The 16,623-nt window shown below is 46.9% G+C and overlaps 1 protein-coding gene across 4 annotated transcripts in view; it reads right to left on the bottom strand.

The window, feature by feature from the left end:
* LOC130377568 (lysine-specific demethylase 2A-like) overlaps positions 1-16,623 on the bottom strand; it is an 80,888-nt gene that overhangs the window by 55,453 nt on the left and 8,812 nt on the right. For 3 of the 4 annotated variants that reach the window (XM_056584734.1, XM_056584723.1, XM_056584727.1), the window contains 7 exons: positions 5,716-5,822; positions 5,463-5,556; positions 5,000-5,153; positions 4,299-4,414; positions 3,770-4,219; positions 2,076-2,153; positions 1,814-1,941 (listed from right to left, as the gene is read on the bottom strand). In XM_056584734.1, the coding sequence (XP_056440709.1) occupies positions 1,814-1,941; positions 2,076-2,153; positions 3,770-4,219; positions 4,299-4,414; positions 5,000-5,153; positions 5,463-5,556; positions 5,716-5,822 (1,127 nt within the window). The remainder of the gene's footprint in view (positions 1-1,813; positions 1,942-2,075; positions 2,154-3,769; positions 4,220-4,298; positions 4,415-4,999; positions 5,154-5,462; positions 5,557-5,715; positions 5,823-16,623) is intronic. The other variant, XM_056584742.1, reaches the window with a different exon arrangement.

Below are 16,623 nucleotides of genomic sequence, written 5' to 3'. Positions count from 1 at the left end.
GGCAGATCCAGAGTGGCACAGGGGAGATCCAATAGTTTTAAACTTCCACAGACACCCGCCTTCAGGTGAGTTAACGTCAGTCAATTGAGTGGGTCCAGAGAGTTTGGTAGGACCAGGGTAATTATTGACTCTAGGGCCCCAAAACGTTTTCCATACAGGCATGGGCTCTTTATGGTCTTACTCCAACCTTTAGTTTTGAAAAATATACCTCTATTTATTTTTAAGGAATTTATTTTTAGAAAAAATGTTAATTAATTTTTTAGCAACAATTTCAGTAGCGTCGGACTCCAGAGCCCCAAAACTTGTTCAATAGGGGCATGTGCCGTGTTCCAATATCCATACCATCTGTACTTCCTAGCCTTAGTTTGAGTATGTAGGACGTTCCAATTCAGATCGGGCGAAAATGAGTGTACTGAAAGGACCCGGATGGTGTACTCAAACTGTCAAATCGCGAATTGTGGATCGATGTACACTTTTCGTACTCAACGGCAGCCAACTTAGCTACGTAGCGGATAAGGGCAGAGCCAGGCTGAGCCAAAGTCGGCGCATTTTCCACATAGCCTGCATTAATAGTCAGTTTGTAGTTTTTATAGCTTTTATAGCTTTTTTTGCGGGGGGAGGAGCCGTGGCGGCAGTCGTGATCGTAATTTCCGGTTAGTGCACCACGGAGTATTCGATTTGGAACAACACTGACAACTGAAAATTATCGCACTTAGTGAGTACGGATAGTGTACTACATTTAAGGGTGCACTCACACTAGGCCATCTGGCCGTGGCCGTTTTCACACCAAACCGTGCTCAAATCTGCCAGTGTGAGTGTGGCCAGTCTGGCCAGGCCAACTTGGCCACTAGGGAGAGGTGTGCTGCTACGGTACGGGCCGCAACGGTAAAGATGGTAATGAGCCGACACGCGCACACGCAAACGCACGCAACCTGAGTTGGATGACGTATAGTCCATGCGACGACCATGGACATAATAAAGGCGACGAGCCTTCTTTCCCATTAAACGGTAAACATGGCGTCAAGCGGTTCAACTGTTGGTTCACGATGGTCCCATAGAGAAGTCGAGTGTCTGTTAGCCATTTGGGCAGTTGGGCTCCAAATAAGCAACAGACTCAGCAAAGTGCGAACTGTGTTCTCTGTGTTGATGTCCATTGTTGTTAAAACTCTGACTGGCAGCAGACTTTATTAGGGTCCATGCAGCGGACAATTGGTGATGACGTGTTACGACGTGATGACGTATGTACAAGAGCCTACCGTGGCCAGGCCACAGTTGCGATGGCCAACGGCCATGGCCAGATGGCCTAGTGTGAGTGCAGGCCAGAGAACAATGGGGCCAGTTGAACACGGTTAGGTGTGAAAACGGCCAACGGCCACGGCCAGATGGCCTAGTGTGAGTGCACCCTAAGTGTACTCATGGAAGTATGGACATTGGAACACGGCAATGGCCTCATTATGGTCCTACTACAACCTTTGTGATGGGGAGAGGGGATGGAGTGGGAAGATGCATTGGTTAGAGGCACAGACCTTTTCGATTGATGTAGTATTTGTGTTATGTGATTTTACTGTATAGGGTGGTTTATATATAAAATATTTTTTGTGAAATAAATATAAATAATTGTTGTAAAGATTATACTTGTATTATATTCAATATCTCCATATTTACCCTGCTTATCACTGTGCACAAATGTACTGTATGTACACCCTTATGGTGCCGGCAGACACATAGAAACCTCCCGGCAGGGTGCGCTTTGCGAGCACCATTTCACCTCCGCTGCTGCAACTCCATCCTAGGGGAAACACTGCACTCTCACCTGACGCGCCGGCGTCTCAGCACCGACATGGAGGAGGCAGGCTTCTGGGGACGTGGCAGCACGGGGGTGTTGGCCAGCTTGGGGCGCGGTGGGGGCAGTGGTGGAGGGGGAGGCTGGTACCACGAAGGCTGAGGGGAAGACAGGGGTCATCTTTAATCAAATACTAAAATGAAAGCTCAAAGATGAATAAAACAAAGGATTGATTCATGGGAAAGTTGTTATTATGAAAAAAGACACTGATTGGCTACATCTGAACACTCACCCTCTTTGGCCATGTGATGATTGGTTTGCCAGTGTAGGAAAGTTTTGGGTTGTCATTGGCATGCTCCTTAAGAAGGGCCTTTGGTGGAGCACATGGAACAAAAGACACACATGAAACTGAATATCAAACTACAAATTACCGTGCCTTTACACCAAAAGCCCGAGCGCAGCATGAAAACATACAAAGTCAATGGTTGCCAACTTTTTGCGTGTAATTCAAGTTAATCTGCTGGAACAATGCAGATTTGTCATTCACTCAATTGAAACCATTTGATCTTTCCTGTGAATTTTGCTTGATGCTGAATCAATCGTGCGAGCCAAGTTTGCGGTTCAAGTGAGCAACCTCGTCCGAGTAATGAGAGTAGACTATCCGCTTCGCTTTTGGTGTGAACGCATTACGTCCCGACCGATTTATCGGCCTGCCGATTTAATCGGCCGATTATAGCCTTTTTGAAAATAATCGGCATCGGCCAAAAATACGCCGATTACAACCGATTATTATTATTATTATTATTATTTATTTTTTTAAATGTTATTGCGCTTAGTATCCTGCAAATTGCGCTCCTACTCACCTTGCTAACTAACAACTTTAGCTGGAGTAAAAAAGAGGAGAAATTTTTTTTACCGAACAACATGAAAGCACGCTCGCTCAGGCAGCTGCTCGCTCACCTCACCAATGTACACAAGACGCGTTGTTTGAGCATGTTGTGCCTGTTTTTCTTTAGGTCCCAGGCCATGTTAATTTGTTATACTGTAGACTCCAACGGTGAGACCATACTGCTCAGCACGCACGTGTTAGTCACTGCTCACGAGCGCAGCACATTGGGAGTTAGTTATTTATTTTACATTACACTCATTTTTTACTGTAAATCTATTCTAAAACACTCAAAGGTTCTGCATTCAATTCACATATTCGTCAAGTGTTTAAAGTATATTTAAGGTATCAAAAACTACGTTTTATATGCTTTTTTTTTTTTTTTTTAAATCGGCCGATTAAATCGTAATCGTAATTTTTCTCTGAAAATAATCGGCATCGGCATTGGCATCAGCACTCAAAAATCAATATCGGTCGGGCCCTAGAACGCATGTTTAGAGGAGTCTCGGTATGGTTGTCCTTTGGTTTTACTCGACAACGTTCATCCGATCTACCCAACAATTGGCGGGTGTTTGCTGAGAACCCGAGAAAGTGCAATGTCGAGTGTGAGGTTGTTTGTTTGGGCAATACCGGAGGCCAATCAGTGAGGCCGTCTGAACAAGCTCGATTTTTACATTTTCAATGAAAAATGCAGGGGGGAACGAAGGGAATCCCATATTTTTTCATACCGCAGTATGAAATACAGCACGGCATTGATAACCTTGTTTTAGTTCACGCCGGCTCCTACATTTCAAGCATGGAGACTATGAAAAAGGCTTTACATGTTCAGACCAAAGAAAAGTGGGCTTTCTCAAAAATCATGTTTTTGAGAAAATGTTGCAGACAGTCAGAGAGAGAGAGACCGACAGACAGAGAGCGGAAAGGGCTTGAGATCTTGAAGCGAAAAAAAACATCTCCCTCTGTGCTCTCTTCCTCCCCCAGAGTGTTTCACTCACACACCTGTGCCAGAGCCATCTACCATGTGATTGACAGGCAAGACGGAATCCCCAAACCATGAGGGATCTTCAAGGCCAATATCTTTATTTCAGTGTAGCGCTCACCTTGATGTGTGTGAGTAGGGCGGGCGCATTGTGTATGCCTGCGGGGACACACTTCTTGTTGGACGGCAGGGCTTCCAGCTTGCCAAGTAGGTTCCACATCCCCTCCAGCTCGAACGGGGCCATGTGAACTTTGCCCACTGGTGGCTTGGAAGAGGAGCCGTCTGCATCTCCATCACTACTGCCACCCTCGCCCATATCGTCTAAGTCTCCGCTGTCCGGGTCTGCCGGAGACGGCTTCTTCAGACCTGTAGAGCAGAGCGTGACATCAGAAAGGTTTTCCCCAGAACTGGGAGAGAATAAGAAGCTACATGTGGGCCACCCACCGATGCCCAGCGAGTGCTTCTGGAACTCAGGCGTGAGGTAGGAGGTGCCGGTGAGGCTGAAGACGTAGCGCTCCAGGGCATACCAGCACATCTCAAAGTAGAACGGGTAGCGGAACTTGGCGGGCACCTACAGGGTGCATCAGAGAAGGAATGAACCGATGCTCAATACGGGGAACAAAACCAATGACAGCAGCCTGGAGACTCACCCGCGTGCGGTCCTCAATGCTGGAGATGTGCAGCTGCATTGGAACGTTAAAGCTGTGGAGGAAGTTGCCGCCAAACACCAGGGTGTCCACGGGCGTGTACACGGCATGGATCCAGCCTGGTCAACACACACATTGCTTTGAGGCCTAAGAATAGATAAACTCCTACATCCTTACATGTCTTTCCTATTGACTGGGATGTGACCCAGGCAAGAAACATTTCTGAGAAGGTGTGTCCAATTGAGGCGAGGTAGTAGCCTGGCTATTCCCAGACCACGTTGGTGTGGGGAAACTGCTGTCATTTTCGTCAGCTCAAGAGGCGTGATCATCGGGCCTAGTTCAACTGACTCTGCACACAATTGGCTGCTTGCCGCCGCTTTCCTGTCGTCATTGTGTTAAACCAGTAAATAGCGGGCCAGGGGTGGGAGAAGCCAGCTTGTTGATTTGCTCCCGCAAAAACATATCGGAAGCAGGAAGAAATGTTTTGCTCTTCTCCAGACCCTTCTGCAGGGCGATTCAAATCGCCGGCAGAATGGGCGGGGCTATCCAGTCAAATGAGGTAGTAGAGTCTATTTTTTTTGTCACTTGGACAGCTTAAAATGTTTCAGAGAGGCATTGAATGCATGAGCAATAGAAGATCATTTTATTCCAAATATTGGACATGTGCGGTAATTAAATCCATGATTCAGTGATGAAGGGGTTACCTGAAGGAATGATGAAGGTGTACCCCTGCTTCAGCTCAATCCTCTGACAGTCAGAAGCACGGTCTCCCAGGAAGACATCGCCCTGTTTCCCTGACAACACCCAGTTCTCATAGAGCTCCAGGTTCTGAGGGGTGGGGGGAATCAGCCAGAACACCTGGTGGGATGGAGAAACACTGCGTTAAGGACATATGACATATGAATAAGGAAGCCTTCTCTAAATCCGTTTGAATGGTCAACTTTAAAAACACTGTTAAGAAATGATTTAGGTGGCTTTCTCTCAATCCTGTTGAGTGGTCAACTTTAAAAACACTGCATTAAGGACATGATTAGGTTGACTTCTCACATTCCTGTTGAATCGTCAACTTTAAAATTGGCAAACTTCAACAGCTGCTTTATTGTTAACTTTTTAGTTTTGTCGTAATTAAAAAGTATGGCAATTCATATGATTTGTAATGATACATACCTTGCATCCTCTCAGTATATGGTACCAAACTGATGTTCCTCCGAAGTCAATGTGGAAGTCTGTGTAACAGCCCTGCACACTCATCAGGCAGTACCTGAGCAGGCGGACATCAGATACAAACACTCAGAGAAAACCCAAACATTCCATTTTAAAGCATCTCCACTGCAGCTAAAAAAAAACACAAAATTAACTTAAATCTAAAATGTAATAATAGTTTGGTTTTGCACAGGCCATTTGCTGGGAGCAGCCGTACTTCTGGACTTTGGGGTACTGCATGTCAGTGATGGAGTTGGTGGAGTCCCTCTGTCTCTCCTTCAGGTGACGGGGCCACATGTTGTCCACCCAGTCAATCATATCCACCTAAAGAACGCCGCACGCAACACACATGCAGAACATACAGCCACACACCAAGACACACAAGGACGGCATTTGAACCTTCGCTTAATAGGCTCTAGGCTGTGGACAAATCAGAGATAGTACCCATATATTAGGGCTTTGACTCCGAACTTCCTAATTTGAATATAATTCGAATATCAAGAAATAAATCAAAATTCGAACGAATATTAGGCAGCCCTTAATATTCGAACCTGTTATGGGCAGGCCAAGAGGGAGAGACGTCGGAGAACCTGACGCAGTCTATTCATAATATTGTAATGACCACGGAAGAGGCAGTGAAGTATTGATTAGACAGCGATTTATTAGAAACTAATAAACCGTTGGAACACGCAAGACCGGTAACCATAGCAACGCCGGTAAACAAACCTCGCAAAACCCAATCCAGGGCTGAATCCGAATACTCATACTTATAGCATGCATTTTGTAGTACGCCACAAATATAGCGCGTCTGAATGCTCAGTACGCATTGTGTAATACGGAAAACGTTAAAGAATGCGTACTACCGCCACAGTATACAACGGTAGGTCACTACGCTATCCCACAATGCAACCGGAGTCTGGTAACGAACGAAGAAGAGATGGCTGACCCGACACTACCAACAGCGGCTTAGAAAGACGTTGTAGAAAGCGGCGAAAAAAGGAGACATTAAAAAAGTAAAGTAAGTAATTAAGTAAAAAGAGAAATTTTTAATTTAATAGCAACGATGACAAGACGGATAACAGGTAACTTATCAAGGTAATTTTGCACAATGGATTTGTGCTCGCTCATTAAAATGCTGAATTAACATAGCGTTCTTTATCATTTTTTTGTGAGGAAATTTTTCACAGATGTGCAGGTTCTGATACATTAGTTCAAATTTGGGTTTACGAATGCACACCTTTTGGGCAGGTTCTCAGATTATGAAACACGGGTGTGCGAATGTGTTTTGCACCAACTGCGCTGCAATAATTGTAGCAAAAGGATTTGTGCACCTGTAACACAGATTTGTGTACTCGTAGACCCTATTTTGTGTTTACAATGGTATAAAAAATATTTACGACTACAAATGTACTGTTACACATTTGTGACTTTAGAGTACACATGCAAAATAAATATATACGACTTCAAATTTACTGTGACTTTAGTGTACCTATTCAAATTCTGCAGTTACAGGTGCTAAAGACTTTTGCTACAATAATACCTTCATATATCTTGTCGCGTTTTGCCACCTGCAAAGAAAAGGAAAATGGAGCCGGAACAGAAGTCCAAACAGTGACTCCAAGTGGCTGGAAATGAATGATGAACGCACTGAAATGTGCGCTCATGAGAGCTCTGCACCACACACACACACTGGAGAACTGTGTAACATCAGCTCATAACAACGCCCCAATATTCAATTGCTCCGTGGTCAAGCTACTGCAGTTTTAAAAAGGTGGAGTGAAAAACACTGCTGTGCTTAAGAAGTTGTGTATTGAAAATGGGATCTCCTTTGTTAAAATAGGTCAGTTTCAGATGTTATTAAAACAAAGCTACGTGTGGAGTGAGCAGAGGTGTCAAGTAACTAAGTACAAATACTTCGTTACCTTACTTAAGTAGAAATTTTGGGTATCTATACTTTACTGGAGTAATTATTTTTCAGCCTACTTTTTACTTCTACTTCTTACATTTCACGCACTTATATGTACTTTCTACTCCTTACTTTTTAAAAATGGCCTTGTTACTCCTATTTAATTTCGGCTTGTTTTTGTTCCGCCGGCTTTCAAAAAAAAACCTATCCAGATAATTCGCGCCATCGGATAGAGTGAATTTGATTGGTTGGATGAGAATAGAAACATATACCATTTTGACACCCTATTGGTTTATACGCGATACATGGCACCTGCGCATGACCAGAGCCCGTCTACATTCAGTACACATATATGGTTCTTTAATGTATTTGCATTGTACTAATATGCGTTCATTTTCAATGGGTATAAATGTGACTGAAACAGGTGCATCGCAATCTTTTCAACATTAATATTATAGTCATTAGACTATAATATTAGACTTACCCCCAAAAAAAGACTTACCCCCAAAAAAAATTTGGGGGTAAGTGGGGCAGTGTGCTATAGAGGTGTGCTGTGTGTGTGTCACTAATTCACAGATGGGATAAATGCAGAGAACAAATTCCTTGTAGGCCTATGTGTGAGCATACTTGGCAAAAATAGCTGATTGTAATTCTATAGGCCCCTGTGGCACGGCCTACGCTTTTGTCCTTAATGGCATTTTTTTCCCCTTGCATTACTTTTACTTTAATATTTTAAATAGTTTTGAAACCAGTACTTTTACTTAAGTACAAAGCTTGAGTTGATACTTCAACTTCTACAGAAGTATTTTTAAACGCTAGTATCTATACTTCTACTTGAGTAATGAATGTGAATACTTTTGACACCTCTGGGAGTGAGTACCAAATACCATCTCCTGGTACTCAGCTGTGTGACTCTTTAAAAAGTTATGTGCACCCCTGCATTCATGCATATACATACCACACACACACACACACACACACACACACACACACACACACACACACACACACACACACACACACACACACACACACACACACACACACACACACACACACACACACACACACACACACACACACACACACACACACACACACACACACACGATACCACGTTTTCACTTCCGATACCGCAGATTTGGCTATCTGCAGATATCTATATCAGTCCGATACTTAGTTTTACTCTCGAACAAATAATAAAATATTGAAGCACTTCTCATGTTTGCTTAATAGCCACCTTAAAACAAACTCACTAAAGTAAATTTGAATGACTTTAATAAAGTGAAAAGATTTGAACTTTTTTTTAAATGGCTGTAAACTAGGGGTGTGAACGGTTACGCAACCCCTTTTTTTTCGTGTACACGGTTAACCGTCTATTTATTAAGGCGAGACACGGCAGGCAAAATCATCGATTTTTCAGTCACTGATCAATTTTGAAATTTTGGGCTATTTTGCACCATTAACATGTAATGATTCACACAAAAGAAAAAAAAAAGTCAAAACAAAACATTTAGGTGTTTGTTTTATTATAGTTTGTTAACTTGCGCCACTGAATTTTAAAGAAGATTCACCATAAGTTTGCTTTATTACGCACCGTTTCAAATTACAGCCGGTCTCTGTCATATGTGTTCCGTGGTATCGTTGGAAAGCACTCGATCTGCTGCACAACATAAAACAAAAGTTACGAATGTAAATACGGTTCTATGAATCCTGGATGACCGCCAGAGGCGGTGCTTAAAGCACTGGATCTCCACCTCACGCGTGCGCATTTCGAGTACCTAATACCAACATAGTCACCTGAGACCCCCACGTGACACCGGGAAGGCTATATCTTCGGTGTCATTAGAGGATATGTTCCTAGAATCTTCTCGCGAGAACACAAGGATTCTGAGTGACTGAATGCTCTGGCGGTCATCCAGGATTCATAGAACCGTAGTTACATTCGTAACTTTCTTTCTATTTCATCCTTACTGACCGCCAGAGGCGGTGCTTAAAGCACTGGATGACCCATACCATAAAGGTCACAAAGAATCCAACACCCACCTCACTCATTGGAGGTAGCAGAGCTTGGCAGTAGGACCACACTCATCGGGTGGGGACTGGCGACGTTGACGCGGTAAAACCTTGTAAAGGTGCCCGGTGACGTCCATGATGCCGCGGCTCAGATCGACTCCAGGGGTACACCTCTTAGTGCGGCCCACGATGTCGACACGCTTCTGGTGGAGTGGCACCTCAACCCGGATGGCGGGGGGCGGCCACTGGCCACATAGGCATGTATAATGGTGTCGACGACCCAGTGGGACAGCCTCTGTTTAGACAAGGCAGAACCTCTGTTAGGGCCACCGTGACACACGAACAGTTGCTCGGACCGCCGTATACCGGCCGTAGCAGCAATGTAAGCCCTAAGCGCCCGTACCGGGCACAGCATCTCGGACTCATTCCCCTCAGATGGGGAGTTAAAACGTGCCAGCTGGATAGGCTGTTTAAAATAGGTGCGTGAAAGCACCTTGGGCAGGAACGCCACATTGGGCCATAAAACCAAACCTGAGCCATCAGGGTTCCACAGCAGGCTTGTATCTGCCACGGATAGGGCGTGCAACTCCCCGACCCCGCTTCGCAGTGGTAATGGCGAGCAGAAAAGCCACCTTCATGGACAGCCACTTCAACCTTATCTGGGTCAGAGGCTCAAAAGGAGGTGATGACATGGCCTCCAGCACCAGGGGCAGGTCCCAAGCTGAAGTCCTCAGCCACAGGGCCCCCCTAAGGAAGAGGGACACCAACCTGTGGCAACCCATTGTGGCTCCGTCGACCATCTCATGTCGGGAAGAGATAGCAGCCACATAAACCCTCAAGGTGGAATGAGAGCGACCACCATCCAGGAGGTAGGGATGTGAAGAATGTGTCGACTCAACGGTCGATTCTCGACTCGTGCTCTAAACGACTCTAAAAATAGAAATCGATGAATCGTTTTTTTTACTTTTTTTTTTACATACAAACTGCTTCAATGTCCTTTACAAAACATTCTAACCCATTTCTGATTTCAAAATAACCAATTAAAAATGATCAAAATACAATAAATCCTTCTCTTTTTTTTCAAATGGGAGACGTAGCTGTGTTGTTTTTCTAACGGTCACTTCTGTTCTGCTACACCGCTACGTCTCCCGAGAGCGATCTCTTCCTTTGTCCTTTCATGACAATGGCATCTTCACTTAAAATCCGGTGTGGGATAGTTTCATGAAGATTGATGACAGAACAGTTCAGTGTAAATTATGCCTCATGAAGTTTGCGTACCATTCGTCCACAACCGTGATGTTGAATCACCTGGCAAGGAGGCATCCCAAGCCTTCCAGCCAGCAAGGCAGCATCGCAAACTTTACGGTGAGATCCTGTGATAGCCGCCGGGCTGAAAGAATCAGCGGGTTGCTAGCTAAGATGATAGCCGGAGATATGCTGCCCATGAGCGTAGTAGAGGGGACTGGGTTACGCAATCTGATTTCATTTCTCGAGCCAACCTACACAGTGCCATGTCGCCAAACGATGACTGTGAGGCTGGAGAAAATGTACCGCGAAGCAGCAGCCTCCCTCCGCGAGATCCTGTCCTCAGCTGACAAAGTTGCTATCACCACTGATGCCTGGACAGCTTAAATGGTTTTATGTCCGACTTAAACAATTTCGTTGCAAAGAGGAGGCGCGCATCATCAACTGCCGTTCCTAATTAAAACAACGCCGACACATTTTGCCTATTGGGAATTTACAGGTTCACAATCCTGCTCTTTGATATTTTGTTAATCATCATTTTTATATCAACTTAACTTCATAAAAAAAATGCATTATTGGTGTGCTCCTGATAGTAACCTTTGAAATAGGACGGGTGGGCCAACTGGGCCGCTGTTTTAAAGGAATGCACAGATCCTTTGAGCTCTGCAACTGCTGCAGCCGCGGGCCGAAAAAAAGAGAAGAAATCGATCGATTTTTCGATTTATGCCTCCTACACGTCGACTCACAGAAAACGAGTCGTTTAACATCCCTACCAGGAGGGACTGCAGAAACTCCAGAACGGTGGCCACGGAGCAACGTGCTGGGTCTACCGACGTCTTACCCCTACACCAGTCAGAGAATAACTTCCATCTGTTGGCATACTGTGCTCTGGTAGATGGTGCCCTGGCACTCAGAATAGTATTCCTGACAGTCTCAGTGCAAACATTCAGCAGTGAGTCGGGCCCTGCAGCGGCCAAGCCCAGAGCTGGAGGCGACGGGGATCTGGGTGCCAAATCTGACCCCCCAGCTGCAGGGGAGGCGCCATGGAGAGCTGCAGCAGAGCCTGCGTAGCAGTGGAAACCAGAGTCTCCCTGGCCAGTAGGGGGCCACCAGAAGTAGCCTGTGGCCCCGCAGAAACACCCTCTGGAGTGTGGGGAGAATCAGGGGCAGCGGTAGGAAGGCATACAGAGGACTCTGAGGCCAGTCGTGAGCCAAGGCATCCTGTCCGAGGGGGCCAGGCACCTCCGTCCAGGAGAACCAGAGGGGGCAATCTGCAGATTCCTCTGATGCAAAGAGGTCCGCCTCCGCCTTGCCAAAGAGACCCCACATCGTCTCCACCACCTCCGGATGAAGCCGCCACTCCCCCGGTGGGGGCTTCTGCCGCGATAGAAAGTCTGCGACCTGGTTCTGTTGCCCCGGTATGAAGACCGCCCGTACGCTGGCCAGGCGGGGATATGCCCAGGCCAACAAGTTCCGAGATACCCGGAGTAGCCGTGAAGACCGGGTCCCCCCTTGGTTGTTGATCTGGGCAACAGCTGACCTGTTGTCGGATCGAACCAGCACATGCTTGCCTCTCAACTGAGGCAGAAAATGATTGAGTGCTAGCTGTACCGCCCTGAGCTCTAGCACATTGATGTGAGCATGATTCTGGGCCGGCCACTGCCCTTGGGCAGTCCTGCCCTGCCAAACCGCGCCCCATCCCGATAGGCAGGCGTCTGTCGTGACCAGCTCCCGGCGGGATGGAATGGTGCCCATGGGTACACCCACAGACATGTACGACCTCTTTCTCCATGGGGAGAGAGAGAAGAGGCACTGCCGAGACACTCTGACCTTTCGGTGCCTGTGCCACTTGGGGTCCAAGTAGAGGCTGTTCAGCCACATCTGCATAGGGCGCAGAGACAGCAAGCCGAGGGGCACCACAGCTGAGGCAGCTGTCAGCTTGCCCAAGAGCTGCAGGCAAAGAATAAATGGTACCATCCTGCCATACCCGAAGAGGGGGAGGCAGAGGAGGATGTCGGTCACACGCTGAGGTGACAGATAGGCCCTCATAGCGTCCGAGTCTAGGACCATCCTCAGGTATGTGACCCGTTGGAATGGGTCCAGGCAACTCTTCACAAAGTTCACCGTCAGGCCAAGCCGGGCCACGTGCAAGAGCAGCCGAGCCGTGTACCGGGCCGACTGGGACTGGGACAGTGCACAGATCAGCCAGTCGTCCAAATACGGCAGGACCTTCGTGCCCTGCTTCTGCAGGGGTGCAAGAGCTGCCGCCACAACCCTGGTGAATACCCTCGGGGAGAGGGAGAGAACAAAGGGAAGTACCCTGAATTGAAAATGCCGGCCGCGAAAGGCGAACAGGAGGAAGTGCTGATGGCGCGGTGCAATTGGGACGTGGAAATATGCGTCCCTTAGGTCCACCGTGGTGAACCATTCTCCCCTTGCGACCACCCGCAGCGTGTCGGATGCGGTGAGCATGTGGAATGGCAGGACCTTCAGGAACCTGTCGAGTCCCCTCAGGTCGAGAATTGGGCGAAATCTGCCATCTTTCTTCTTCACGAGAAAGTATCTTGAGTAGAATCCTCTGGGGTGCAGCAGAGGATCCACTGGCTCGATTGCCCCTTTGGCCAGGAGGGTGGACAACTCCTGGTCCAGAGCCAAGGCCTCTGCCGGGTCGTTGACGACAGTCATTTTGACCCGGCTGAAGGCTAAGGGCCGGCGTCGGAACTGCAACTCGTACCCTTGGGTCAAGGTGGAAACCACCCAAGGGTCTGAAGTACAGGCAGCCCAGTAACTGAGCTGCTGATGGGAAAAACACCCGACGACCGGCCCCGAGGGCCTAGCACCTACCCCCCCGGCCTCCTGAGGCCCTGGGGGGGCGTCGGTTGGGATGTGGGGCACGGGGCTGCCAGGAAGGTAGGCGTTCGGGGGCCCGAAAGCCATCCGTGGGCTGTTGCGCAGCCCGCTGAGACCTTCGTAGGCCACCGGAGTAATCAGGTGGCTGAAAGCGCCGCTGGGGGACTGCCGAGGGGCCCCCAGGCCTGCTAGGAATGGACACACTCCTATTTAGGCCTGACAGCTGCTTCCTGGTCTGCCTAGCTCGGGCAGCCCCCTCCAGCACTTCCAGGGCAGCTGACCCAAAGAGCTCCCCTGGTTCCACCGGCACCGCACGAAGGACCCTCCTACATGTCTCTGTCAGGGGCGACTGCGCAAGCCACACCTGGCGGCGAGTCTGCACGAGGGTGGACATAGTGCGCCCCAACTACGACCCAGTTCCCAATACGACCCATGCGCGCCGCTGCGTTGTAGGCCTTTGACAGGAGGTCGTCTGTGACCCTGCACTGTGGCCGAGGACACCTGGCATTTGGCCTCAGAGCCTCATCAGGAGCCAGAATTAGGGAGGCGATGGCATGCTCGACTGCTGGCATGCGGCCCAGCCCAACATGCGCCGCATTCTGCATGGCAGCCAAGGTCCGGGCATCCGACGTCGAGTGGGATAGGGCCCTAGTGTCCCTCCAGCAAGCATGGAGCTCCTTCAGGTACTCCTCTGAAGGAGGGACGGAGAATGTGGCCGGGACAGGGTTGCGCCTGTTAGCCTAGCCACTCTGAGCACCCAAGGCAGGAGGCTGCAGTTCATGCAGACGCTGTCCGTGAGGCTCTCCCTCTAATGCTCGAGACCGAGGCAAGGAGGGCAACTGTCGTGGCCGTCCTTAGGCTCAAGAGGAGCCGCACAGGCGACACATAGGTGGGCCATTATGGAGGCAGCCACCGGCAGCGTACTGGGAGCGGAAGCGAGAGCACTTCCCTTGCCAGTAAAAATTAAAAACAGAAACTAATTAGCCTGAGCGTGATCGTTGCTACTAATTATAAACCAAACAAGGGCCAAATGCGGCGTTAACGGGAGCGGGAGCGAGAACACTGCCTTCACCAGAAAATGAAATCGACCGATATTAATTAGCTTGAGCGTAAGCGCTGCTGCTAAAAAAGAGGGGAAACCAAACAAAAACGTTACTGGGAGCGGGAGCGAGAGAACTGCCTCCACCGGTAAGTTGTAAGGAAAAAATAAATTGATGGTTAGAACAGAGCAAAGCTAACACAACAAACAATAACAGAACAAAGAGGCGAACGAGTGCTGGGAGCGGGAGCGAGCACACTGCCCTCCCAAACAAACGCCGGCTACTCTTCTTATCGTTACTCTTTTTTCACTAAATATCTGCATCAACTAGCCACAGCCTCTGGAGGACGGGTTACCCGCAGCTCCGACCTTGGTCACGAGGCTTCACGTAGCCAGTTGTAACAAACTTCCTTCCTTTCTCAAACAAAAAGGTTCAATACGGTACCTGCGCAGCGAGAAGATGTAAAGGAACATATCCTCTAATGACACCGGAAGATATAGCCTTCCCGGTGTCACGTGGGGGTCTCAGGTGACTATGTTGGTATTAGGTACTCGAAATGCGCATGCGCGAGGTGGAGATCCAGTGCTTTAAGCACCACCTCTGGCGGTCAGTAAGGATGAAATAGAACTGATATCTGATTGGCTGGACTCGATTTCCGACAAGACGATTGGTTTGAATGTATCACGTGGTATGCTCTCAAGCTTCCTGGTTAGCTTTTGCCATAAGAATCTTTAAAGGCCGTTTTCTCAAAATGAGTTTTTCCTCACACGCCAAGCAAGGAATCTCCACTTCTGTAGCACCTACATGCACCAAACTTTAGAATCTTATTCTCAGCTACTATATGAAGATTTTTACACTGGGATTTGTTGATATATTATTCTTGCCCGGATTTACATGACATTTTATACATAAAAATAGGGCGGCAATACATTTTTTAAGGCATTGGCAGTATTTTATGATTAACTGGATAACGAAAGGAGATATCTAATCCCCTTTGTAAATATTTTCTATTTAATATAGTAACATGAAAAACTAATTTTGAGCCTGGCTTTTTCCAATGGTCCGATTCTTCGTTTCAAAATATATGCACATTTGCGCATATCTTAGTGGATATAGCCTAATTTGCATATCTTAACATACAATTACAGAAAACTTCTAATGCATTTTCTTCTTTCTAATCATGTGGCTAATCAACCGGTAAAGTTTCATAAAGATATCTGTAAGTTAAAAAAAATCGTATTCACCTGCCGTGTCTCGCCTTAATGAATGAATTTTTTATTTATTTTTTTAAGTGGACCGCAATCGCGCTATAGGGGGATTATTTGTTTATCAACATGGCGGATGCACGAGCAGAATGATTGCAAAAAGAGAATTTGTTTGACCGGTTGCCATGGTTATCTCTGTGTGGTTAATTTGCAGTTGCGGTTTAAATTTGGATGTTGTCAGGTTACTGTTACATTAAACTGTAATCAGACAACGCGGTTATATGCGATAGACCCTAGAGTATCTGTGGGATAAAGGCTGGGACGAATTTCGAATTATAAAAATGTAAACTTTATGTTGAAAGTATGGACTGTCGCAATTCCCATTGAAACAATGGCACGGTGATTATTATTTTCTTTTTTACGGTTTTCGTTTACTGATTTTTCCTAAACGGTTATGATTTACTAACAGGTTACACGTGTACACGTGTACACCCCTATTGTAAACATAAAGTGAAGAATTAAACAAATAACTAAAGTGATAAAGCATTTGAGATAATATATAGAATAGCTGAGCTGTTACAGCTGATAGTTTTAAATGGTTGAAACAATTCTGTGCAAGTGTGATTTTGTGTGTGTCATCACTTGTAGTAAACAGGAAGTTTTATTGACGTTATTCTTTCACATAGTTAATCGAGAAAAGCTCACAAAACGATATGGCTTGTATGGTTGGAGTCCTTCGATATATAATAATCATATTTCCAATCGATTAATCATTGTAATCGATTGGACGTCCACGATGCCCGAAAAGGTTAGCTTTTGTGATCCCCATAAGCGTGGCGATCACAAACTCTTTGATCCGCTCT

The sequence above is a fragment of the Gadus chalcogrammus genome, chromosome 3 (assembly GCF_026213295.1).
Source record: "Gadus chalcogrammus isolate NIFS_2021 chromosome 3, NIFS_Gcha_1.0, whole genome shotgun sequence".
NCBI classification, from domain to species: domain Eukaryota; kingdom Metazoa; phylum Chordata; class Actinopteri; order Gadiformes; family Gadidae; genus Gadus; species Gadus chalcogrammus.
Note: the sequence above shows the minus strand (reverse complement) of the source record. Positions and strands in the feature narration are given on the sequence as shown.